Below are 14426 nucleotides of genomic sequence, written 5' to 3'. Positions count from 1 at the left end.
GGCAGAAAATTTCATGGCGACACCAGAAAGTATTTCTTCACAGAGAGAGTGGTTGATCATTGGAACAAGCTTCCAGTGCAGGTGATCGAGGCAGACAGCGTGCCAGACTTTAAGAATAAATGGGATACCCATGTGGGATTCGTATGAGGGTCAAGATAAGGAAATTGGGTCATTAGGGCATAGACAGGGGGTGGGTAAGCAGAGTGGGCAGACTTGATGGGCTGTAGCCCTTTTCTGCCATCATCTTCTATGTTTCTAATCGAATTTAATCAAAAATTTTTTTCCTGAATCGGGCAGCACTATTTCCCCCATGTCTTTCTCAATAACAGACTATGGACTTACATAGTAACATAGTAACATAGTAACATAGTAGATGACGGCAGATAAAGACCCGAATGGTCCATCCAGTCTGCCCAACCTGATTCAATTTAAATTTTTTTTAAATTTTATTTTATTTTTTTTTTAATTTTTCTTCTTAGCTATTTCTGGGCAAGAATCCAAAGCTTTACCCAGTACTGTGCTTGGGTTCCAACTGCCAAAATCTCTGTTAAGACTGTTAAGACGTTTCCTCCAGGAACTTGTCCAAACCTTTCTTAAAACCAGCTACGCTATCCGCTCTAGTAGGAGAATCACACTTTTGTTGTCTAGTCATTTTATTATTCAAATCATGTTGGTCCCAGGCTCTGGTTTATGTTTGTCTTCTGTTAATTTGCTTACCAGGATCTCCTGTCCATTTGATATTTTCTTCTTTCTCTGGGCTCTCCATCCATCTTCCATCTCTTTGCATTTCCTTCCACTGCCATATCCAACATTTCTTTCCTACTGTCTACCATCTCTCTCTCTCCCTGCCTTGTTCCCTGGGTCAAATATCTCTAATCACCTCCATGCAGCATCTATCCCTTCCTTCCCTCCATTATCATGTGACATATTTCTTTCTCTCATGCCCCATCTCTCCCTGCCCTCCACCCTATGTCCAACATTTCTCCCTCTCTCTCTTCTCCATGCATGTCTCCCTTCTCTCCACCATATGCAGGATTTCTCCCTCTCACCCTGTTCTACTTCTACCTCTTTGTTGCACTCCCTTCCTCTCTTCCACACTATGCTCAACAATTCTTCCTTTCTTCCCTCCTGTGCATCAGCTTTCTGTCCCTCCCATCCCCCTGTGCAGCACTTCCCCCCAAATCCCCAAAATCTGACATACCATTGGGTCTCCTAATACAGCAGCAGCAGCACTGGCGTTGGACAGCTAGCAGATGCAGGCTCTAAACAGGCTTGTTTGCAGCCTGTCCCACCAGGGCTTCCCTCTATCGCGTCATTGGTGATGTCATCAGTGATGCGGCAGAAGGAAGGCCCCAGCAGGCTGTGAACAAGCCTGTTCAGAGCCTGCATCTGCTAGCCATCCATCACCACCGCTGCTGCTGCTTTAGGAGGCCCTCACCGGGGGCTGTTGCATGTCCAGAAAGTTTTTTATTATCAGCACTTGGCCGTCTCTGCTATTAGGATGTCCAAGTGCTGACTTAGGCTGGTTTTTGGATGTTTTAAAGTTTTGATTATGAGACCCTTGTCCAGTGATTTTCATTCCATCAGAAAAATACAGAATGAAAAAAGTGGAAAATCGCTGGACTAAGTGTATAGCCCTTGTTGGAGACTGACCCAACTTTGTTGGTTGGGCTGAGAACTTTTCAGTGGCTCCCTCATATATGGCAGTATACTAGGATTTTTGTGGGCTCACACTTTTCACCATAAATGTACTGGTTAGAGGGCTTATGGGTTTGGGTCCTCCTCTCTATAGCTCATTAGCCCATCCACCAGGCTACTTAAGACATCTATGTGATGCTCTACTAATCGTTCCGTTACCAGATGCTGCTGTTCTATAGACAGGTATTTACTATTTCATTTATATTTGGGGGGGGGGGGGTGGCAGGGAGTTAGTGACCATTGGGGGAGTGTGTGAGGGGGTCATTACTTAATCCCTCCAGTGGCCATCTGTACCTTTTTGGCAATTAGATGCTTTTAAAACAGATCTAGCTCAGAACATCTAAGTTCCATCCAGGACATCTTGGTAAAGGTTTGATTACCGTATTTTCACGCATATAACGCGCGCGTTATACGCGTTTTTACCTACCGCGCATACCCCTCGCGCGCTATATGCGTGAGCGCGGTATACAAAAGTTTTAAAACATAGTTCCCACCCCGCCCGACGCCCGATTCACCCCCCCAGCAGGACCGCTCGCACCCCCACCCCGAACGACCGCTCGCACGCGCTCCCACCCGCACCCGCATCCACGATCGGAGCAAGAGGGAGCCCAAGCCCTCTTGCCCGGCCGACTCCCCGACGTCCGATACATCCCCCCCCCCGGCAGGACCGCTCGCACCCCCACCCCGAACGACCGCTCGCACGCGCTCCCACCCGCACCCGCATCCACGATCGGAGCAAGAGGGAGCCCAAGCCCTCTTGCCCAGTCGACTCCCCGACGTCCGATACATCCCCCCCCCCCCGGCAGGACCACTCGCACCCCCACCCCGAACGGCCGCTCGCACGCGCTCCCACCCGCACCCGCATCCACGATCGGAGCAAGAGGGAGCCCAAGCCCTCTTGCCCGGTCGACTCCCCGACGTCCGATACATCCCCCCCCCCCGGCAGGACCGCCGACTTCCCGACAATATCGGGCCAGAAGGGAGCCCAAACCCTCCTGGCCACGGCGACCCCCTAACCCCACCCCGCACTACATTACGGGCAGGAGGGATCCCAGGCCCTCCTGCCCTCGACGCAAACCCCCCTCCCCCCCAACGACCGCCCCCCCCAAGAACCTCCGACCGCCCCCCAGCCGACCCGCGACCCCCCTGGCGACCCCCACGACCCCCCCACCCCCCTTCCCCGTACCTTTGGTAGTTGGCCGGACAGACGGGAGCCAAACCCGCCTGTCCGGCAGACAGCCAACGAAGGAATGAGGCCGGATTGGCCCATCCATCCTAAAGCTCCGCCTACTGGTGGGGCCTAAGGCGCGTGGGCCAATCAGAATAGGCCCTGGAGCCTTAGGTCCCACCTGGGGGCGCGGCCTGAGGCACATGGTCGGGTTGGGCCCATGTGCCTCAGGCCGCGCCCCCAGGTGGGACCTAAGGCTCCAGGGCCTATTCTGATTGGCCCACGCGCCTTAGGCCCCACCAGTAGGCGGAGCTTTAGGATGGATGGGCCAATCCGGCCTCATTCCTTCGTTGGCTGCCTGCCGGACAGGCGGGTTTGGCTCCCGTCTGTCCGGCCAACTACCAAAGGTACGGGGAAGGGGGGCGGGGGGGTCGTGGGGGTCGCCAGGGGGGGCGCGGGTCGGCTGGGGTGGCGGTCGGAGGTTCTTGGGGGGGGCGGTCGTTGGGGGGGAGGGGGGTTTGCGTCGAGGGCAGGAGGGCCTGGGATCCCTCCTGCCCGTAATGTAGTACGGGGTGGGGTTAGGGGGTCGCCGTGGCCAGGAGGGTTTGGCTCCCTTCTGGCCCAACTACCAAAGGTACGGGGAAGGGGGGTGGGGGGGTCGCCAGGGGGGTCGCGGGTCGGCTGGGGGGGGCGGTCGGAGGTTCTTGGGGGGGGCGGTCGTTGGGGGGGGGGGGGTTTGCGTCGAGGGCAGGAGGGCCTGGGATCCCTCCTGCCCGTAATGTAGTGCGGGGTGGGGTTAGGGGGTCGCCGTGGCCAGGAGGATTTGGGCTCCCTCCTGGCCCGATATTGTTGGGGAGTCGGCGGTCCTTCGGGGGGAGGGATGTATCGGACGTCGGGGGGGGGGGCATCAGGCTTTCAGGATGGGGACAGACCTTCAAGGGGGGACAGTGCACGGAAGTCAGGGGGGGGTGAACGGAGAGTCGGGACAGCGCACGGAAAGTCAGGGCGGGCGAAAGGAGCGTCGGGCAGCATGCGCGGTATACCCGTGAGCGCGGTATACCAAAGTTTTTGTACATATCATCGTGATTTCTGCGCGCTATACCCGTGTGCGCGTTTTATACGGGTGCACGTTATTTGCGTGAAAATACGGTATAGGTGCAGGATGTTCAAGTTTAAGTATGCCCACAACCCATCTAGAACATGCCTTTCAACATGCCTCCCAACACACACCCTGGATCTCTGGCTGTACAGCAACTGGGATGCCTCGCAAGACATCCAGAAAGAAAGTTCTGAAAATTGGTATTTGGATGTCTTGGCACTTAGGATATCCAAGTGCTGACATGACAATTTTTGGACATCTTTATTTTTTGATTATGAGCCCCTTAATGTTTATGGATGACTTGCATAACTTCATGCAGTAAAAGGCTTTTTAGATGACTTCAGTATAACTTTTGGCCTGAATAAATGTGCTAAAGCAACCCTCCTTAGATGTAAATTGAACAGACTGAAAACAGTTCTCTGATTGATGATTGTGATACATAATAATTTGTACAGGAAAGCCTACATAAATACCTAGGAGTAGAAAAAGCATAACTGACCATAAATTACTGACAGAAAGATCAGCAAAGAATATTACCGGAGATTAAAATTGATATTGAAAATTGCTTTAACATGGAATAAAATAGAAGGTATTAATCAGCTAGTAATTACAATTCTTTCTTACAGATTTGGAAGTGAACACTGGCCTCAAAAAGATCTTGAAAAACTAGATGTATAAACAGGAAAAGCATACCTACAAGATAATTTATAAAAATTAATGTACACTGAGGCAAGAGATTTCAAGACCTGAAGAATTAAGTCCCTCAGGGGCCAATATTCAAAGGATCACAGTAGTCATAACATGCTCAAACTAATGAGCTTGCAAATTACTGCCACATTAAAATCATGGCAATAATCTGTGGCTTATATTGTGCTCCAATTTGTGTGCGCAATTGAACTGAGTAATGAGCCAGTTAGCACCAATAACCAGACACTAGCAATTAATTATTGGTGCTATATTGCTAAGCACTATTTTATACAGATGCGTGCATAAATTTTTTTTAGTGTGCAACTGAAAAGGGGATATGGCCATGGGAGGGGCATGGATAACTCGGGGACGTTCACTAAAGATGTGTGCAGTATTATGGAATTTGGGGAATCCGTGCCTAATTGAGGTTCATAAAATTTGCATCAGGTTTCAGTTGTCATAAATCCTCATACCTAAAGTTGAGTACAAATCCTGGTACTTCTATAAATGGTGCCCAACTCAGAGTGCTGTTTATAGAAAAGTGCTCAGCATGCTTTTTTTTTAATACCAAAATTTGTGCAGCATTTTCTGAATCTTGTCTTACATGTCAACGTTCCTGTTAGTGCCTGAGTCACGATTGGCTCAGGCACTGACAGGAAAGTTGACATTAAAAAAAATATGCTGGCCTGGCCTTCCTCCCAATATTAAAGAAAAAAATATTCTTAGGTGGTATAATGGCATCCAGGCCCACTTCCCTCCCACTCATGGGCATTGGAATGGGGGAGGTCACAGAGGCTATGGCCTTCCCCACAATTGCCAGTAGTAATAGGGCCAATATCGATTCTGTTGTGGGCCGAGAAACACCAACTGAGGCGGTGCCCTCAGCACTCTCAAGGGAGTGGCATCTTGCTGCCGGCCAGCATACGGGCTGGTCAGCTCTCTCTGCTGCGTCCCTTCTTCGACATCTACTCCTCCCCCCCTCCGCATCTACCCTGAATTTCTTGTAACATTTGCCGGGCAGTAGAACCAAATCACATTGTCTTCTATAGCATCTTCTCTCCACTGTGGCTTACCCTCTCTGACAACTTCCTGTTTCCGCTGGGGCGGGCCACGTGAAGAGAAGATGCCGGAGCTGGTGACAGAGCAATGCTGTGAATCAGTTCCACCATCTGGCAAGTCTTACAAGAAATTCAGGGTAGACATGCTGGGGGGGGAGGAGTCAGTGGCATACCTAGCATATGTGACACCCGGGGCCCATCATTTTTTGGCACTCCCCCCATCTATACGAAAAACATGATTTTTAGTAACAAGCCACACATCACACATGAGTACCTAGGAAAAGGCAGCATCTTACATACTGCAATGAGCACCCATTGTAAAACTAAACAAGCCAGACTAGTACAGATCAATCCTACACCATCAATCCTAACAGAAAACCATGTCTTTCGAACACAGAACACAGAAAACACATTTGCCTAATATGGAATATGTCATCACAAACTAACCCCTCCCCCTTTTACAAAACTGTAGTGTGGATTTTAGCCACGATGTAACAGCTCTGACGTTCATAGAATTCTAAGCATCAGAGCTGCTACCACCACGTCTGGCATTAAAAATGCTCCACAGTTTTGTAAAAGGGGGATAAAATAGAAATACATAGACAAAGGTTAAATTGAACCAGCAAGAAGCTGGACTCTGCATACAATGCAACACCACAGAAACAGTGACAAATGTCTCCTAAAGCAATAAATAGAAAATTTTTGTTCTACCTTTGTCTTCTCTGCTTTCTGCTTTCCTCATCTTCTCATTCAATTCCTTCCATCCACTGTCTCTCTTCTCTCTGCGTCTTCCATTTGCTCTGTTACTGTGCCTCTCCCTTTCTCCCTCCTTCCAAATTGGTCTGGCACCCATCTTCTTCCCTCTGCTCCCCCCATGGTGTAGCATCTCTGTCTTCTTCCCTGCCAGCGTCTTCTCCCCACTCTCTTTCTTCCCCATGTCCTTTCAGCGTCCTCCCCACTTTTTCTTCCCCATGTGCTTTCAGTGTCCTTCTCCCCCATCTGTCTTCCCCATGTCCTTTCAGCGTCCTTCTCCCCACTCTGTCTTCCCCATGTGTTTTCAGCGTCCTTCTCCCCCCCTGTCTTCCCCATGTGCTTTCAGCGTTTTCCCCCTCTGTTTTACCCATTTCCCTTCAGCGTCTTTTCCTTTCCATCCCACATTTCCTCCCTTTCTCCCTCCCTGCCCCTTACCTTCGTGGCACTTTCTTTCCCCCCTCCGGACAACAGGCCCGGTCTGACAAACGTCCCTGCCCTGTGGCCGGCGACGTCTAAACTGCCTTCGTACAGCAGCCGGCTGCTGTATGGCTGCCGTAAAGGTCCTCTCTGATGCAACTTATGCTTGTGTCAGAGATGACCTTTACGGCAGCCACACGCAACTCCAGCTGCTGTAAGAAGGTAATTTAGACTCACGGCCATGAGGTAAGGGGCAGGGAGGGAGAAAGGGAGCTGTTTCAAATTCACCGCTGAATTTTCCAGACCTGGCCGGTTGTGCACGCCCCCTAAGCCTGCACATTGGGGCGGACCACACCCCGCCCCCCTTGGTACGCCACTGGGAGGAGTAGATATTGGGGAAAAGAGGGAAAGATATAGGAATATGGAATGGGATAAGGGCAGGAAGGAGGGAGGAAGGGATGGAAAGATGTCAGATTTGTGAGGGACAGAGAGATATGGACTTGGGGACAGCAGAGGGGGTAGAAGGGGAACAGTGAAAGACGGATTTGTAAGCGATGTACAAATCAATATAATTACAAATTTCTGGGGGAAACAAAACAAACGAATAGAACTAACCTGACAAAACATATTGAACAAAAGGAAAGGATGGGAAAAGAAATACAAGTTGTTGATAGTAAATAAGACACATATGGGAAAAAAACAATAGGAGGGGAGAGAGCAATGTGTTTCATAAAAGTTGTGAAATAGGATTCAATTGAGGCTCCTAATCAAATGTAAAAGCTAGGGGATGAGAGAAGGAGCTAGAAAGCTGATTAAATAAAAAAGTGAAAAGAAAGAAAGCAATATTCCCTCTAAGCTGCGTGGCATACACCTTTTGGTTGCAGGCTGTGCAGCTAGCACACCAGGACCTCTGGCCATACTCTGCTGCTGCTGCCTGTGGCTTTGTGAAGAAAGAAGTGCAGCTGGGATAAAGGAGGAGGTCTACTTATATGTCTTAGAGCTAGCTAGAACACAGGTACACACCTTTGGGAGGGGGCACAAACTTGGGAGAGAGGGGGCATAAACTTGAGACAAAGGCTTGCAGAAAGGGAGGGGACACAAATTGGGACACAGAAGGGATAGAGAGAGCACCATGGGACACCAAAGGGAGGGGGCATGAACTTGGAACAAGGGATGGAAGGATGGAGGGAGGGAGTGAAAGAGATCCTGAGGTAGGGGAGGAATCGAAAGGGAGATTTGTTGAGAATGGATGTGAGTGAGAGGGAAATAGATGATTTACATGGGGGAAAGGAAGAAAGAAGAGAATTATTGAACATAGAGATGAGGAGAATTGTTGGACATGGTGATGGGAGAGGTGTGAGGTAGAGAGAGATGAGAAGAAGAAATGTTGGATGTGATGGTGGAGAGGGAACAATGGGACAGATGGAAAAGGATGTAAGAGAGAGGAATATTAGACATGGCAGTGGAGGGAATGGATGAAGAGATGTGGCATGGTGCTGGGGCGGGGTGATAGAAGGAAAAATGTTGGGTATAGGCAAAAGATGCTGCACACAGCAGGGATAAGAGGGAGAAATGTTGGATGTGAAAGCAGAGGGGGTGGGAGAGATGCACTCTGGATCCCTCTCTCTCTCTCTTTCCCCACTCCCTTTGCATCAAGGTAGGGAATGAGTGCGAAATGGTGGACAGTGAGAGAGAGGGAGACATTGCCCATGCGGGTGGAAGAGAGAGGAAGAAATGCTGTGTATGGGTGGGAAGTGGAAAAAGAGCATGCTTTGTGTAGTTTAATTTTGTGGTTACCATTATGTGTTATTAATAATATTATAAATATATCTCTGTTTATATCGCTTATATGATTGATTGGTGGACTGTGTATATTCTATGTTTCTGGTTATTGTTATCAATACAAAAAGTCTAAATCTAAGATTATATTGTGTGCATATGAAAAATGAATGGAAGAAATGGCATTTACAATTAGTACTATTATTATGGGGTGGGGTGGAGCTTGGGCAGGGTCTGGGGTGGAGCTTGGGCATTCTGGGGCGGGGTCTATAGCGAAGCTTTTGCTCCCCCCCCCCCCCCACACACAAAAGCATTCTGCTGCCTATGCTCCCACTGAATCACATACAGAAAAACTTGGTAATGTAGTGGTCTCCCTTCTCCCCCCCCCAATCCTATTAAAAAAAAACCCTCTCTGATAGCTTACTGCCCCCCTTCCACAGTCCCATAATAAAAATTTGCTGGTAGTCTAGTGCCTCCCCCTACTCTACAACCCTAACCCAAGATCCCCCAATCACCACACCTGAAGGAGGAAGGTGCAATTGTGTAATATCTTTTCTGCACTTGTTTAATCCCATATTAATTATTCTATGAATATAGTCAGTTATCTTAAAGATAAAAGAAACATTAAGAAACAAGTAACTGGATGTCAAACTAATTGTGCTAACTTTCTGAGAAACACACAAGAAGCCTATTCTATAAAGGAGGCTACCAAAAGCATATCAACAATTCTATAAATGCTGAGCCAGTATTCTATAAGTACGTAAGCAAAGTTTTGGAATGATCCGGACACGCCCATAGCTACCCCTCCTTTTGACATATGCACTATGAGAGTTAGGAACACTGCTGTATACTGTAGAATAGTGTGCTGCCAGATGCACACACAAATTCTGATGGGGGCCAAAAACTTCAATAATTGGTTGTTAGCAATCAATTATTGACAGTTAGCAGCTTATTAGGCAATTTATGTGCATTAAGGCATTTGCAATTGTGTAAGCGCTGGTTGCTTTTTTGTTTGTGTTTTATATATATTTTAAATATTTTTTTTATTGTGTATGTTGAAATTGTGAGCCGCCTTGGAAAAGGTGGGTTATAAATAAAATAAAACATAGTATTTTCAAACTATTTAAGGGGTCCTGTTTGTTCTGGACACCGTGTACATGTTGTTCTGGTCATTTATGTGCATTTTTGGCAATTAAATGTTGGTACCACCCTCATAGAATTGCTAAATGCTAAACTAATAATTCTCACAGATGCTATTTGCAGTTACTATTCTGTGACAGTCATCATCTCTTTCTTGTCAGTAACCAGATAGCAGCTGATGCCAAATATCCAGATATAGCTGAAGCACTGATGAAGATATTCAGACACTATCTGGATAGCTTATCCAGATAGCAATTAGGACAGCTCTTTTATAATATATATGGAGAGCTACACTGATAACAGGGCTGTAAATCACGATTATCCAGATAACTTGTGTCTCCACCCTAACTTTGTTCTTGTACTGCCCTCACACTACCAGATAGTGATGAGTAGATGTAAAAGAGGATGTGTGGCCCCACCCCATTCCATCCCTGGGTCCGCCCCCCCCTGCCCCACCCCGTTCCACCCTCCCAAAACCCAGCCCCACACAAACCTTGTCTCGTCAGACCAGGGCTGGAGTGTATCTGCATATGCGTAAATTCACTCCAGCCCCTGCCCCGATCTCATCAGCTTTTCAAAACCCTGACAAAGTGTCATCTAAAACAGGACATGGTTCGGGGAATTCCAGATATCTAGTAACCCTAGTGATGAGGTACTGTGAAAAGATATTTAGCGACACTATCCAAATAGTGCTTCTGAATATCTCTCAGTGGGATTTATTCAAGGGGTAAGTCCAGACACTCAGCTCAAAGTAGGTGAACCTGACAACCATGTCCCCTGTTTCCCCCACTCCCCGACTGACATCTCTCCCTCCTCCCCTTGGCAATCAAGGGTTACTTAACTCCATACCACCAACTCCCCCCACTCAGAGCTTTAAATCCTTTATGTCTTCGCCAGGAGTGAGACAGGAGCTCATTTCCCTTGCGCACATCAGCTCTGAACCTTCCCTCTGATGTAACTTCCTGATCCTGCAAACAAGAACTTGCATCAGAAGAAGACTCGGGCTGTTGCGAGCAGGGGGAATGTTTTGGTGCTTCCTGCTGCTGAAGAACTAAAAGATTTAAAGGTACCATGGGGATGGTCAGGGGAGTGAAGTTAAGTGATCCCCTGATCTAGGGTTACCAGATTTTACTTTAGTAATATCCGGATCCACTAGACCCGCCTTCAGGCCCACCCAGTTTCACCCATCCCTACCCCGTTATACCCCAGTCCCGCCCCCAATCCCACCATAGCCCCGCCCCAATCCTCCCCCTCTCCCATGCCAGGTTTTGAAAAGCCGTACGTACCCCCGGGCACGTCCTCGAAAAGGAGTACATGTCTGGGGAAATCTGGATGTCTGGCAACCCTACCCTGATTTCTGGGAGGAAGAGATGCTGGGAGTCTTCAGCTGATAGGGCTTAGGGATCCTTGCCAGCCACATCACTGCTGTGCGGTGATGGGATAATCGCGCGCCAGATGCCAGCACGCCGACAATCCAGCGCCGACAATTCGGCAGAAGACAGAAGCGCACGGGGAAAAAATAATTTTTAAAGAGCTCCGACGGGGGGTTTGGGGTGGCAACCCTCCCACTTTATTGGTTAGCGTTCGCGCTGCCATTGTGGGTGGGGGGTGGGGGTGAAACTCCCCCCATTATAGAGAAAACGGAACTTTTGCAGAAAAAAATCAGAAAAGTTCCGTTTTCGGTATAATGGAGGTTTCCAACCCCCCGAACCCCCCTCCAACAGCAGCGCGAACACTAACCAATAAAGTGGGGGGCTTGCCACCCCAAACCCCCCGTCGGAGTTCTTTAAAAATTACTTTTTCCCCTTTGTGCTTCTGTCTTGCGCCGAATTGTCGGCGCTGGATTGTCAGCGTGCTGACATCTTGCGCTCCACTGTCTATGAACCCTGCTGTGCTGCTGCTGGGAGAGCCTACATCCAAAGTGACCTTTGCTATCTGGGCCCACTCATGGCTACACCACTGGATAGTAGCTATTGCTTCCCCAAATAAATGCATTGAAATATAAGACCTGAGAAATATTTGGAGATTGGACATCTGGGAGAATGTATAAATCCACAATTTTTTGATAGAATTGTTTTATGTGGGATTTTATATTAAATTAAATTGTAGTGACTTGCAAATGTTTAAAAAATTTGACATAAATTATTTTACACAGGTCACAACTTACCATGTTCATCCAGCAGAATATTATCAGGTTTGATGTCCCTGTAATTAAAAAAAACAAAAACTGCATAATTAATCTGTGCTGTTGCTTACAGTTTTTCTTCACAAAAAGTTCTAACTATTCATTCCCCTTTTCGCTTATCTTGTTGAAATAACTTATGCAGCTTGAATATGTCAATTCTTGATGGAAAAGCAATGCACTTGAGCTGCAATAACTCATTTCACTGTTTCAAGGTATTTGACATTATCCATTGCAACAACAGACATTTTATTCTAGCATTATTTGATTATTCAAATGATTTACTTGCTTTGAAATGTAATATATGTGTGATTATTACCTGAACTTTGTTAAATTGAGTCATATATAGATAGTTTTTTCAAGGCTTTTTCATAACTATATACAAAGATGCATACTCCTATGAGACTTGGATGTGGGGTATTTAGGGCAGTTTTGATTTACACACATACACTACATTGCTCCCAAGCAAGTGTGAACATCCATAGCTTCATTTTAGCTATGATTCCTCAAGCTTCTGTGAGAAAATTTTATAGGTTCTAAGGGGTCTTTTACTAAAGTGAGTTAAGTTATTACACTTAATGTGCCCTAACACTAAAGGGTCCTTTTATTAAAGGGTCCTTTAACTGATTTAGCGCTCACTAACAATATGCGTGCTACATGGGGATACCTATATGAATATAATGGGTGTCTTAGTAAAAGGATCCCTAATAATCAACTTGTGTTAGGTACAGAAGGTGCGCTCTGATTGCGGGGGATATGCCCCGCATGGTCTATGCAATTAACACAAGGACATATTCATTAGTGCATTTACTACTACTACTACTTATCATTTCTATAGCGCTGCTAGACGTACGTAGTGCTGTACATTAAACACATACGAGACTCATTTAGCATAGTTGCACATAGTAGGGAATTCTATAAAAAGCGCTCAAAAATCGGCACCAGAAAAGATCAGCGCTGAGTGCTACTCTATAAAGAGTCCACTTCCCATATAGAATAACACTTAGCATGACTTCCCTGCTGAACTATGGTAACCAGATTTGCACTTGCTGAATCCTTTCGTGAATCCTAGAGCCCAGATACACACCCTTGGGAGACCCATTAGTCTATAACACTGCTCACAACTCTTTGGAACACCCATGATCAGCTCATGCCTTTCCATGGCCACACTCCCTTTTGAGTTGTGCACTATGGGATTTAGGTACTCAGCATTAAGTTTATGTTTATTTAAGATTTGATATACCGCTCCTGCATTTTACTGACCTAAGCGATTTACAATGTATCAAACTAAAATGAAATTAGGTACTGTACTTGAGAAACTACCCTATCTGTCCCAAAGGCTCACAATCCAGCTAAGTTTCTAATGTAATACATTTCTAAGACCAAAAATCAAAGAAATAGAAAGTAAAAAGAATGAAAGAAGTTAAAAATTTGAAAATAAATAAAACAAATTTAAGAGATAGAAAAGTCTCTGAGTATCTGCAGAACCAGGTCAACCGCATTACAGAATAGCATGCATCCTGGTGTGTGCACAAATCCTAACTGTGTCAATTGACATCAGTAATTGGTTGTTAGCATCCAGTTGCTGATGGTTTTGAACAGCTTTTTAGCCAATTAAGTTGCACGTGCATCTCAGGAGAGCGTTCGAATCCGGGCACCATATGTAAGATGTGCTGTGAAGCTTTAACTACAGAACTGACAGTATGCAGATTATATTTCTGATTAACTGCTGTATGCTCTCAGTGCCCCACCTAGTTCCTACCCCAATTTATATGCAAATTAGCTCACACATACTGCAAACCCACTGCAGTGACAGCTAGCATGTACAGTATAACCATGTACTCATTCAAACATTACCCCCAGATTCAAGCATTACCCCCAGATTCTATATATGTATGGCATCCATATTTGGGCATACAACTTAATTGGTTATATCTCTCCATTATCTTTTTTGCAACTAGGAACATCCCCTAAAAGTAAGTAATTCCTCCTTCCAAGCAAAATGCCCTTTATTTGAGTCCCTTCCACCTCCTAGCGACTTGATGAATTGCAGATGAATTGCACGTGCCCAAGCCCCGCCCCCAGGAGGGGCCTAAGGCTCCTGGGCCTATTCTGATTGGCCCAGGCGCCTTAGGCCCCACCAGTAGGCGGGGCTTTTGGACGGATGGGCCAATCCGGCCTCATTCCATCGTTGGCTGCCTGCCAGACAGGCGGGTTTGGCTCCTGTCTGTCCGGCCAACTAAACCAGAGGTACGGGGAAGGGGGTGGGGGTGTCGTGGGAGTCGGCCAGGGGGGTCGCGAGTCGGCTGGGGGGCAGTCGGAGGTTCTTGGGGGGGCGTTCGTTGGGGGGAGGGGGGTTTGCGTCGAGAGCAGGAGGGCCTGGGATCCCTCCTGCCCGTAATGTAGTGCGGGGTTGGGGTAGGGGGTTGCCGTAGTCAGGAGGGT

At 47.3% G+C, this 14426-nt stretch overlaps 1 protein-coding gene across 1 annotated transcript in view; it reads right to left on the bottom strand.

The window, feature by feature from the left end:
- Positions 1-14426, bottom strand: part of STK32B (serine/threonine kinase 32B) — a 353804-nt gene that overhangs the window by 174540 nt on the left and 164838 nt on the right. The window contains exon 5 of the mRNA XM_033949387.1: positions 11967-12004. Coding sequence (XP_033805278.1) covers positions 11967-12004 — 38 coding nt within the window. The remainder of the gene's footprint in view (positions 1-11966; positions 12005-14426) is intronic.

Source organism: Geotrypetes seraphini, chromosome 1 (assembly GCF_902459505.1).
Source record: "Geotrypetes seraphini chromosome 1, aGeoSer1.1, whole genome shotgun sequence".
Lineage (NCBI taxonomy): Eukaryota > Metazoa > Chordata > Amphibia > Gymnophiona > Dermophiidae > Geotrypetes > Geotrypetes seraphini.
This window is presented reverse-complemented; position numbering and strand designations above follow the sequence as displayed.